This window comes from Salvelinus alpinus, chromosome 15 (genome assembly GCF_045679555.1).
Source record: "Salvelinus alpinus chromosome 15, SLU_Salpinus.1, whole genome shotgun sequence".
Classification (NCBI taxonomy): Eukaryota; Metazoa; Chordata; class Actinopteri; order Salmoniformes; family Salmonidae; genus Salvelinus; species Salvelinus alpinus.
The window spans coordinates 21,013,113-21,025,550 of NC_092100.1; the positions used below are offsets into that span (position 1 = coordinate 21,013,113).

Sequence of the window (12,438 nt, forward strand, 5' to 3'; positions counted from 1 at the left end):
TTTGTTATGTTGCTATGTGCTGACCGTCTCCTCCCTCATCTCCCCAGGAGGTGAGCATGGCCAGCCTAGACACCCAGGAGTCCATCCCCATGAACCTGAGCCTGGCCTCGCTGCACAACAAGGAGCCCCTGCTGGAGCTGCTGCCCGCCCTGGAGCCCCTGGAGCACCATGTGCGCTACGTCATCACCCACGGCAACCAGGGCGAGCACTTCCGCCTGCTGGAGCGTCACAATGGGAAGAGCGTGCTGAGGTTGGGCAGGAAGCCACCTCCTCCTGGCTCCTACCGCTTGGAGATCGCTAGTCTGCCCCTGTTCGGACCGCGGCGCCTCCGACAGCTGGAGGATGAACATGACAGCGACTACCTGCTGGGAGAGATAGGAGACGCCCTGCGCATCAAGCTGCACGTCCACCTGAACTGAGCTGCAAGCACTCCAACCCTCCCTAACCTCCTTCCTTCCCGCCCCTGGACTAACCTTATAATGACCCCTCTGATCTTTGACCTTAACCCCAGGACCATCCAACAAATTGGGGTAGGGTGCTTTGAAAGACTGAGTCAACCAGCCCAACCACCACTTTTTAATTGTCAAGTATTTTATTTTGTTACCCTGACTACCCACACCCCGCCTTGCCCTACTTACTGTATCTACCCACCCCAGACCCACCCCTCCTATAGATGTAAGATCTTAATTTGAGCCAGTTTGCTACAGCAGGAAAATAATTATACAGCAACAGGAAATGTGAATTATTATGTGGATTATAATTAATGGGCATTTTTGTAGGGGTTGATAATGTTTTTGTTAGGGCAAATCAAGTCTGAAATTTCAAATTGGAAATTGATATACTATCAAATATACTACAAGTTTGCATTTCCTGCTGTGCAGGAACATTTCCAGCAACAAAGGAGTGATCAAATTAAGATCCTACATCTGTATTCTACTTGGAGAACGAGTGGAGGAGATTACAGAAAGGTGTGCAGTGCTTGGACCACAAACCCCTGCCATTTTAGATTTTACACACAAAATGGCTGACGAGAATCGATTCATGCCTTCGAATCCATGAACCTCTGGGATGAAGTAGAAATGGAAGAAGACGCACAAAAAAGCTGAAAATTGTTGAAATGCTAAAGAATGTGCTATAAAGTGGGGGGGGGGGGGGGAAATCTGAGCATGTGTAGGACAATCTTATGATGATGTGGAAAGGTAAGAACCACTGATTTGCAAAAAGAGATATAAGGGTATGTGTTGGTGAATGGTGGTCCAAGCAGTCCCTCGCCTGTCTGTAATCTCTGTGAAATCACAAGACTGGGGATAGAGGTCATGCTTCGCCCTACTCAGTATTCTGTGTCATTTAATGTATTGTACTGTCAAAAAACTTCACACGAAGGACTGCAACATTTACACATGTCAGGTTTAACAGTAATGGAGAGTTGGTCATCATGCATAGTATACAACTCTAGGAGTAAATCACCATCGGTAAGCAGGGACCTTCTGGTGTGATGGCATGTGCTGCCGGCCCGCGTTCTGTTACCTCAATGCGTCTCACTCATGTCCTCCACTCACCATACAACGCTGTTGTAATGCTGCCTCCGGCCAGGAGAGGGCCACACTGTCCCTCAGCATGAACCATGTCCAGTGTCTCAGAGACAGAAGAGGAGGTAGAGGCCGCCCCTAATCACTGGTCCAGGATCAGATATTGTTTTATCTCCCTAATGGTTATGGTGGGAATCGCGGGTAGGGTACTCTGATCCTAGCTCAGTGGTTAGGGGTGATTACTACCTCAAGTCCTCTCTCCAAAAGACTGCCAGGACATTGTACTAGTGGTGCTGCAGTTTTATATCATGCACTGAAACTGCTCTTTGAATTTAATCAGGGAGATTTTGCTTAGAAACGCAGCAAACAAGTCCTGAGGGATTCGGCTTTAGTCAGAACTTTATTTTGAAGCTTTTCTGAGAGCTGGCATTCTGACTGGTAGTGGGAACTTATTGGATGGCTGAACCAACTGCAGCCCATAGAGAAACATAGCTGGAGACTAAACATACTGTAACAACCTCAATGGTACATAACAACGTTACCACAACAGACAGGTAACGTTTGGGATTTTTACAGAACACACATAAATGCGGGCACAAACACACAGGTGAACACCAAAACTCACTGAAAACAAGCATCCATCAGCTCACAATTCTTTTTTTCTCAGAGAAAAAGGTGCTAAATAATTCCGTCTCTTACATGATGTACAAAAAAATAGCAAAAACTGTCATTCTTACTAGGTTTTATGTTTCATGTTTGTATGTCTTTTGTAATGTCTTAATGCTGAAAACCAATATTATCGAACTTGCTTCTTGAAAATGTAATTGTATATTTTTAAGTGAAATGTAGATGTTTTTTGTGTTGTTTTTAAAAGCGTCAAGGCTGCCCAAGATTGAATGCCTTAAAGTGCTGGTGGCTTTGTTTGCACAGAAAAGAAAAGATCAAATCAAATCCTAGAGTGGCATCCATTTTGTGATCATGCAGTAGATTAGAACACTGTACCTATCATTGTCCTTCTCAGCTCATACTGTAGTCTCTGAGCTCATAATGCTGTCGGTTAGTGGGTGCGGATTGCCAGTAGCCTGATCCCAGATCAGTTTGTGCAACAACCATAGCACAAACAGATCTGGGACCTGGTTGGATTGAGTGTCAGAGACCAAAACACACTGCTATAGTAGCATTCCCACTCTACAGTTTGTCTCTATCGTGATGTTGACACTGTAACAAGCCTATAGGATCAATGCAAACTCAACATGGCCATCTATCGCTCACTCTGGCAGTGAGTGTCCCTAGCCCTGTTTATACCTGCCGCTAACATACATCCTTAGTCCCGATCTCGTCCCGATCCTGTCCTGATCTTGTCCCGATCTTGTCCGTTTACACTTATAAGATCTGATTAAAATCAGTTCACAATGAGTCTTTTGAATCACCTGTCTAAAATGTGGGCCCAATCAGAATGAGGACAAGATCAGAACAAAGGACGCAGGTTAGAACCAGGTATAAACGTGGCTTCTGTCTAGTAACCTATCTCTGATGCTCAACTATGATTTTGCTCTCTGAACATCCAAGGTTACTGCACTGTTCCCACAGCCTGGGCTATATTTATGCATAACCATTTTTCGAACATGGGAACATTGTATACTTTATCTTTTTTTTTTGTCTGTCCATTATTTTATTTGCCAATACATGTTAAGAAAATAATGTGCGTGTGCGTACTGTATCTCAGCTTCAGTGTCAAACTTGAACTTCACTGGTATCGCTCAATCGGTCAGTTCTGATTTGAATTTGAGGGAAAAAAGAACTTGAATGTCATTTCTTTAGAGGTGGTCAGGAGGGTGTAGAGAACACAGACAGACTCAACACCTGGAGCTCTCTCTGAAACCAGCTGATGGTTTCCATGACAATCATTGAGCCATACCATACCTCTAACTGGGGCAAAACTGAACATCCCTGACAAACTAGTGTTTTCTCATTTTCCAAACTCTTATTTTATGCTGGAACGAATCTAACATTAATTGGGTGTACACATGTGCGATCTGTCAAATCTGAGTGATTCTCATCATTTTGTAAACTTTTGTCAGTGACATTTAATGGCAATAAAAGTATTGTGGGTTATATTTTTAAAGGATTGTCTTGGAGTTTCATTTTCCAGCTCGGTGAATGTCCCATTAACGCATTGTTAAGGTGATTAAAGTGAGTTAATGTGCTGATATGTTTTATTGATTTTACAGGAAGAGTTATCGGTAACTGCCAAAATAAAGGAAACACCAACAAAGTGTCTTAATAGGGCATTGGGCCACCACAAGCTGCCAAAACAGTTTTAATGCATCTTGGCATAGATTCTACAAGTGTCTGACTGGGCATTTTTATACATGACCCTAAGCATGATGGCATATTAATTGCTTAATTAACTCAGGAATCACACCTGTGTGGAAGCACCTGATTTCAATATACCTTGTATCCCTCATTTACTCACCTGTTTCCTTTATTTTGTCAATTACCTGTATCTACCCACTCCAACCGTTCACCCCCACACAGGAAATTGAAAAAACGAATTGAAGAACCCCATTTTATTTCACAGAATGAAACTGCGTAGCAAAAACAAAGCCGTTAGGAAATATATCTACTTACAAATCTTGAAAACGCAAGCAAAGCTGCCTGCTCTGCCTCCCCTCGTCCCAAGACCTGGCTACCTCAAGAATCACAGTCCAACGATAAGATTGAGAGAGCTACAAACCACAGAAAACACTAGCACAAGGAAACGCCAAACTTGAGTCGGAATACAAAAATAAAGTATTTCTGGTCTTTCTAAAAGTCGCAGTTGTAGAGTTAATGTTTTCACCAAGCTTGGCAGGGTGGCTAAAGCCAACAGGTCAACCAAACAATATGTAGATATAGATAGTAAATATATGGCTTTGTTTCAGTTATACAGACACAAAACCCACTAATAATATTTCTATGAAGAGAAAATCACCAGTTTGGTTTCTTAAAGAGGTGACTGCATCTGTAAACACAGTTGTAATATAATAATAATCTGTCAGAGAATAATATTGGTTAAAAAGGTCATAACTGCTGAATATACTGTAACAAATCATCAACTGGAGGTGCAGAAACAGGTGAGATGTAAATACTGCAAGATACTATTATGTCTAGGTTTATTCTGTAGTTATGAGATCTTGTTTGTAATCCCAGATCACAGGATGTTTGAAATGGCTTGGTAGCTCTCCCCTGCATTTTAGCCAGTCTACAGGGACTACAGCAGGGGGAGATGCAGCATAGGGTTTTAAGGCAGCAGTGCAGTATAACCCCTTTCTACCTCTTGGTCTGAGTTTCAAGGAGGCTGCTCTTGAGGGTTCTGATCTCGGTCTGGGTCTTGAGGGTTCTGAACTCGGTCTGGGTCTTGAGTGTTCTGATCTCGGTCTGGGTATTGAGGGATCTGAACTCGGTCTGGGTATTGAGGGTTCTGAACTCGGTCTGCGTATTGAGGGTTCTGAACTCGTTGTGGGTCTTGAGGGTTCTGAACTCTGTCTGCGTATTGAGGGTTCTGAACTCGTTGTGGGTCTTGAGGGTTCTGAACTCTGTCTGCGTATTGAGGGTTCTGAACTCAGTCTAGGTCTTGAGGGTTCTGAACTCGGTCTGGGTCTTGAGGGTTCTGAACTCGGTGTGGGTCTTGAGGGTTCTGGTATGGGTATTGAGGGTTATGAACTCGGTCTGGGTATTGAGGGTTCTGAACTCGGTCTGGGTATTGAGGGTTCTGAACTCGGTCTGCGTATTGAGGGTTCTGAACTCGGTCTGCGTATTGAGGGTTCTGAACTCGGTCTGGGTATTGAGGGTTCTGAACTCGGTCTGCGTATTGAGGGTTCTGAACTCGGTCTGCGTATTGAGGGTTCTGAACTCGGTGTGGGTCTTGAGGGTTCTGAACTCTGTCTGCGTATTGAGGGTTCTGAACTCAGTCTGGGTCTTGAGGGTTCTGAACTCGGTCTGGGTCTTGAGGGTTCTGAACTCGGTGTGGGTCTTGAGGGTTCTGGTATGGGTATTGAGGGTTATGAACTCGGTCTGGGTATTGAGGGTTCTGAACTCGGTTTGGGTCTTGAGGGTTCTGATCTCGGTCTGAGTCTTGAGGGTTCTGATCTCGGTGTGGGCCTTGAGGGTTCTGATCTCGGTTTGGGTCTTGAGGGTTCTGATCTCGGTGTGGGCCTTGAGGGTTCTGATCTCGGTGTGGGCCTTGAGGGTTCTGATCTCGGTGTGGGCCTTGAGGGTTCTGATCTTTGTCTGGGTCTTGAGGGTTCTGATCTCGGTGTGGGCCTTGAGGGTTCTGATCTCGGTGTGGGTCTTAAGGGTTCTGATCTCGGTGTGGGCCTTGAGGGTTCTGATCTTTGTCTGGGTCTTGAGAGCTCCAGTCTGACTACTTGTATGTTTCTACAGCAGGGCCAGTCAAACTGCCCCCTTTAAACCCTACCAGGGTCGTTTTCATTAGGGAACACCGTAGCAAAACGTTGTGCAACAGAAAAAACAAAAACAAGCCTTCCTTATTGGACAAGTTCTGGTAGTCCCTCTCTGTTTCAGTCCGTTTGGTGCCTAATGAACACGACCCAGGTCTAGACCAGGGCGTAGTCAAACTGCCCCCTCTCTGCACCCTCTTTGTGTTCGGTCCAGGAGGACGATGGCATGCGGCTGTAGGGGTCCAGCAGGATGCGGAAGCAGCGCACCAGCAGGAAGACAAGGAAGAGCATGAGGAGCCCCACGAAGGCAAAGGCCGTCCTCTGCTCCGCGTCACCCCCCACCAGAGGAGGACTGCTGGGGGCCCCAGGGAGGGAGGGCCCAGGGGACAGCAACAGCTCATAGTCCAGAGTTGGGACATCACTCATCCTCCAAGGGGTCCGGCGGCAGAACTGGCACACAAATTGGATGGTGGGGGGATTGGGCCACAGGGGTACGGAGGGACGGATGGACAGAGTGATATGTTCTATTCAGCCTTTGTTAATCCAGGTTAGTCTCTTTTTTGATGAAGTGTCTTCTTCAAGAGAGATTTGATCTTGATCCCTTCTAACAGGGTGACAGACAGACAGTATGAGCAGTACCAGGACCCATAGGCAGTAGTAGACGACTACAGAACATGTGTTTATCAGAGCCCTGTCGTATCCACTCTCTCACACAGACATCCACCTTGACAGACCGGACATAGCACAGGCACCTGCCAGTGTGGATAAACACAGCAGTACAGCACAGGGCAACAGCGTACTGTACTAGTAGTACTACCCAGCTTCCTCAATGGGAGCTAATTGTGTACAGATGGGATATACCCAGGTGTTGTCTGTAGTGGATGCTAATCACAGCCAGACGAGACGTAGATGTGTAAACAAGCTGACAGCAGCATGCGCCTGTGTGTGTGTATATATGCATAAACAATAAGAGAGGCTAAAAGGCTAATCAGATCAGAGGGGGGGTCAGTGGATCAATGATGCTGAATGTGAAAGCAACGCACAGCATTAGATGCTAAGTAAGCCTTTTCTCCAGGGAAGGGACAGTTAGTGGGTTTGAAAAGCAGAGCTCTGTCTATAGCCCAGTGTGGGTCTAACAAGTAAACACTCTCACCCTGCGGTCTCCCTATATAGTGTGTACTTTTAGGATTAAATACATGGTGAAAGATGTCCGTCTGTCTGTGAATGGGTTTGAGCAGTCACTGTCACAGTCAAAGGTCCTGAGTCCTCGGTAGGTTATTACTGTGTTGAAGAAAAGGATCCTCTAAGAGAAGAGTTGGTTTCCTCTGGTGTACTAAGCCAAGCATTACTCCAGGTCTTTAACCCAAGACTAACTGCTTTTCCTCCACGCGACTTCACTGCTTCCTCCCCTTAAAATACAACCTGGAAGCACAAGAAACACAGTCAACATTCCCATTATGATCACTCTGACTAACATCAATATAATGTTGTATGCATTATTTATATGCGTTATGGGGCTTATAATGATTAGGTTGAAGGTTGATTCTCACAACCATGAGCCTTAATAGATCATAGCCAGAACAGAGAACTTTAAAACCCTGCAAACTCCACTAAATACTCAAATCAAATCAAATCACATTTTATTAGTCACATGCGCCGAATTTCCCCTTACAGTGAAATGCTTACTTACAAGCCCCTAACCAACAGTGCAGTTAAAAAAAATACAGATAAGAATAAGAGATAAAAGTAACAAGTAATTAAAGAGCAGCAGTAAAAAAGAATACATACAGGGGGGTGCCAGTACAGAGTCGATGTGCAGGGGCACCGGTTAGTTGAGGTAGTATGTACATGTAGGTAGAGTTAATTAAAGTGACTATGTATAGATGACAACAGAGAGTGACAGTGGTGTGGGGAGGGGGGAGGCAATGCAAATAGTCTGGGTAGCCGTTTGACCAGATGTTCAAGAGTCTTATGGCTTAGAGGTAGAGGCTGTTTAGAAGCCTCTTGGATCTAGACTTGGCGCTCCGGTACCGCTTGCCGTGTGGTAGCAGAGAGAACAGTCTATGACTAGGGTGGCTGGAGTCTTTGACAATTTTTAGGGCCTTCCTCTGACTCCGCCTAGTATAGAGGTCCTGCATGGCAGGAAGCTTGGCCCCAGTGATATACTGGGCCGTTCGCACTACCCTAAGTAGTGCGTTGCGGTCGGAAGCCGAGCAGTTGCCATACCAGGCAGTGATGCAACCAGTCAGGATGCTCTCAATGGTGCAGCTGTAGAACCTTTTGAGGATCTGAGGACCCATGCCAAATCTTTTCAGTCTCCTGAGGGGGAATAGGCTTTGTCGTGCCCTCTTCACGACTGTCATGGTGTGCTTAGGCCATGTTAGTTTGTTGGTGATGTGGACACCAAGGAACTTGAAGCTCTCAACCTGCTCCACTGCTGCCCCGTCGATGAGAATGGGGACGTGCTCGGTCCTCTTTTTCCTATAGTCCAGAGAGGTTGTTGTCCTATAGTCCAGAGAGGTTGTTGTCCTGGCACCACACGGCCAGGTCTCTGACCTCCTCCCTATAGGCTGTCTCGTAGTTGTCGGTGATCAGCCCTACCACTGTTGTGTCATCGGCAAATGTAATGGTGGTGTTGGAGTCGTGCCTGGCTGTGCAGTCATGAGTGTTAGACTCAGGTCAATAAGTAACAATAACATTCTGACATTTCCCAGCTGCTGTAGTGAGTATTACACTGACATTCTGCTTGATTACACTAATTTAGTGGATGATTATAGCAGCATTAGAAGAGCATTAGCTGTAATGAATACACGCTTATAAACAATGATGGGTCGTTCCACCAATCCGGTACCTTTTGCGAAGTGTAACTTGGTATCATTTTCTTTTTCTTTTTTTTTTTTTACATTCTGTCATAAAGAGCACATGTTCAACTTCATAAAAAACATGTTTCCCATCTCAAAAGGTTAAATAAATGTTAAAAAGACTATAGTAAGTGCCAAACAAAATAACAGGGTTGACGGTTTCATCTTAAATCAGCCATAAATCTCCTCGTGACAGGGAGAATGGAAGCGTGTTGTGTGCAACGAGGAGTGGCAATTGAATGAAAAAATATATTCAAAAAACAAACAAACGCTAAAACAGTTCTAGCCTGACTATCTATGGGTTGACATGTTATGCTAGACGCACTCAGTTTTCCACCACAAAACACCAGGAAATGGCCAAAAAGAGTAGAACCAGCTCACCTGCTTTTACACTATGGTTTGACTGTTAAATGTTCAATGTTTCATTTCCAAAATATATTTTATAGGGACTGGTTTCACCACATTAAAACATAACAGGGTTGATCTTAACATGAGGGACAGATGTAAATGAATCACTATTCACATGAAATTAATTATAATTAGAAATTACTTTTCAAAGCAACAAAATAACTAGGGCTTTATAATAATTGTGAAACTTGGAGAAATGTTGGGATTATTCCTATTAGTGACACAGGGTTGACGTAGGAACATGTTAAAATGCTGCATTTTGGCACGTTACTGTCACGTTCCTGACCTGTTTTCTGTTGTTTTGTATGTGTTTAGTTGGTCAGGACGTGAGCTGGGTGGGAATTCTATGTTGTGTGTCTAGTTTGTCTGTTTCTATGTCCAGCCTAATATGGTTCTCAATCAGAGGCAGATGGTAATCGTTGTCCCTGATTGAGAATCATATATAGGAGGCTTGTTTTGTGTTGGGATTTTGTGGGTGTTTGTTTCCTGTCTCTGTGTTTGTGTTCTGCACCAGATAGGTCTGTATCGGTTTTCACGTTTGTTATTTTGTAAGTTGTTTGTAGTGTTCACTTGTTCTTTAATTAAACATGTTGAGCACTGGCTACGCTGCATTTTGGTCCTCTCCTTCACCTCAGGAAGAAAACCGTTACAGTTACCGTGTGGTCTATATTTGATTTAATATAACAGGCTTTTAAAATTCAGTATTGGTGCACAATTTCGACTTTAAATATCAAAAGGCACTCTTTTTGTGGAACAACCCTGATAATGCAAATGTCATTCATTCATCAGTGCATTGTTTCAGCAGCTCATTTGCTCATTGAAAGAAAAATGTGCAATCAAATGGCTTCTCATGAATTATATAAATCTCCCTGTCGACCGGAACGGGTTTCAAATCAAGAGGGAGTGAGAGTGAGAGCGAGAGTGAGAAAGAGAGAGAGACAGAGAGAAAGATAGGGGGAGATGGATGGACAGAGCAAAAGCGCCTGCAGTGAATGAGCATAGGTATGGAGAATCGAGTAGAGCGTTGGACAGAGCCAGGTTAAAGTACAGTTATAGCATCCTCTACCTCTCCTCTAGCTAGCCGACCTTGGCCATGATTCACACACAACGCTGACACATTCCTGTATCTAGAAAGAAGTATGTAACATTGTACAGTCGTTGCCAAAAGTTTTGAGAATGACAAATATTAATTTCCACAAAGTTTGCTGCTTCAGTGTCTTTAGATATTTTTGTCAGATGTTACTATGGAATACTGAAGTATAATTACAAGCATTTCATAAGTGTCAAAGGCTTTTATTGACAATTACATGAAGTTGATGCAAAGAGTCAATATTTGCAGTGTTGACCCTTCTTTTTCAAGACCTCTGCAATCCGCCCTGGCATGCTGTCAATTAACTTCTTGGCCACATCCTAACTGATGGCAGCCCATTCTTGCATAATCAATGCTTGGAGTTTGTCAGAATTTGTGGGTTTTTGTTTGTCCACCCGCCTCTTGAGGATTGACCACAAGTTCTCAATGGGATTAAGGTCTGGGGAGTTTCCTGGCCATGGACCCAAAATATCGATGTTTTGTTCCCCGAGCCACTTGGTTATCACTTTTGCCTTTTGGCAAGGTGCTCCATCATGTTGGAAAAGGCATTGTTCATCACCAAACTGTTCCTGGATGGTTGGGAGAAGTTGTATCAGTCTTTCCACAGCCATCCTTATGTGTGTGGGTGCGTGTGCATGATAGTGATATGAAATATATGTCATAGTTTCCTTTCTCATGATCACAATCTTGTGAATCCCGAACCCTCCAAGATCCCCACACAGTTCCCCAAAAGCTGTCCCTCAACCATTCGAGACCGCTTCCACAGTCCCGCCCCCCCCCCCCCCCCCCCCCCCCGGAAGAAAAAAAAAATCATTAAAACCATTCCCCACCCCCAATTACCCCCAACGCACCAACAACCAAGAGAATGAACTAAAGAGAAAAAAGGAAAAGACAGAAGAAAACAGCAAACAACAATGCAATTTTTTTTAAACAAAATAATACATTTAAAACAAAAGACATCAAGGACAACTGAAATCATAACACCAATGCCAACTGTATATGTTTGTGTGCATGTCTGGCACTATTACATGTATGTGTGTGTTCTTGTATGTGTTTATTTGAATGAGAGTGTGTGTATATGCATGTGTACAAACACCTGCACGGCATCAGCCTCAGGCAAACCGGCATTAGTTGTAAAAACACTGCCACTTAGTGTCATTCAAATGTACTTTTATTATGTTTAATTTGGACTTTTTTTCCCCTTTATCTTTTGACCATCATTCTCTCTCTCACACAGCAACCACTCCCACTTGTCTCCAATTCCACATACCAACCCTCAGCTTCCCTCAGCCCATCCCATCTATCTCTGCTGGCCATCCACTTCGTGTTTCTACGCAACACATATCTTTCAACTATGCTATGATGTTTAACATACAATTTCAATCTACCTAATTGAATAGAATCTACAGATTGCGTGTTGAAGATAAATACTTTTACTAAGAGTATTAGTATATTAGTAATTGACTGACCTGGTCTCTCCAGATCTCCTAACAGTACTATTTCTAGGGTCAATTTTAGATCAATGCTATGCATTTTCAGCCATTCCTGAAACTGAGACCAGAAACAGGCTACCTGAGGGCAATACCAAAATAAATGGTCTATTGATTCTGTATCCTCACAACAAAATCTGCAGAGCTTCGATGATTTTATGCCCCAAATATTCAACATCTTGTTGGTGGCAAGAATTCTATATAATCATTTTAGCTGAAAAGCACGAAGTCTTGAATCTGGTGTTGTTTTATATATCAAATCATACACGCTGTACCATGGAATCGGTACATCAAAAATCTCTTCCCAACTATTTTGCAATCTGTATGGCACAGTTGTCAACATCCTGGTCCTCAAATGAAACTGGTATACTTTCCTATTTATGCTATTTTTATTCCTCCGCCAGTTTTGATCCTTTATATTGGACAGACAGACCAGTTCCCTACCTCCTCCCGCTGCCACCCGCCTCCTCCATTTTTGGGGCAATGCTTTAATCAATTGGTTGTACTCTTGGATTGAGCAGACCTTCCCATACAATTCTGATAACTCCATGAAGGACATAACTCTACCATTACGATTTACAATATAATTTAAGAACAAAATACCCTTTTCAAACATCT

At 43.8% G+C, this 12,438-nt stretch overlaps 2 protein-coding genes across 2 annotated transcripts in view; one reads left to right on the top strand and one right to left on the bottom strand.

Moving 5' to 3' along the window:
• fbn2b (fibrillin 2b) overlaps positions 1–3,654 on the top strand; it is a 94,701-nt gene extending 91,047 nt beyond the window's left edge. The window contains exon 64 of the mRNA XM_071342880.1: positions 48–3,654. Within this exon, the coding sequence (XP_071198981.1) occupies positions 48–419 (372 nt within the window). The 3' untranslated portion in view covers positions 420–3,654. The remainder of the gene's footprint in view (positions 1–47) is intronic.
• LOC139539697 (cortexin-1-like) overlaps positions 3,178–12,438 on the bottom strand; it is a 29,142-nt gene continuing 19,881 nt past the window's right edge. Inside the window, exon 3 of the mRNA XM_071342881.1 lies at positions 3,178–7,393. Coding sequence (XP_071198982.1) covers positions 6,128–6,397 — 270 coding nt within the window. The 5' untranslated portion in view covers positions 6,398–7,393 and the 3' untranslated portion in view covers positions 3,178–6,127. The remainder of the gene's footprint in view (positions 7,394–12,438) is intronic.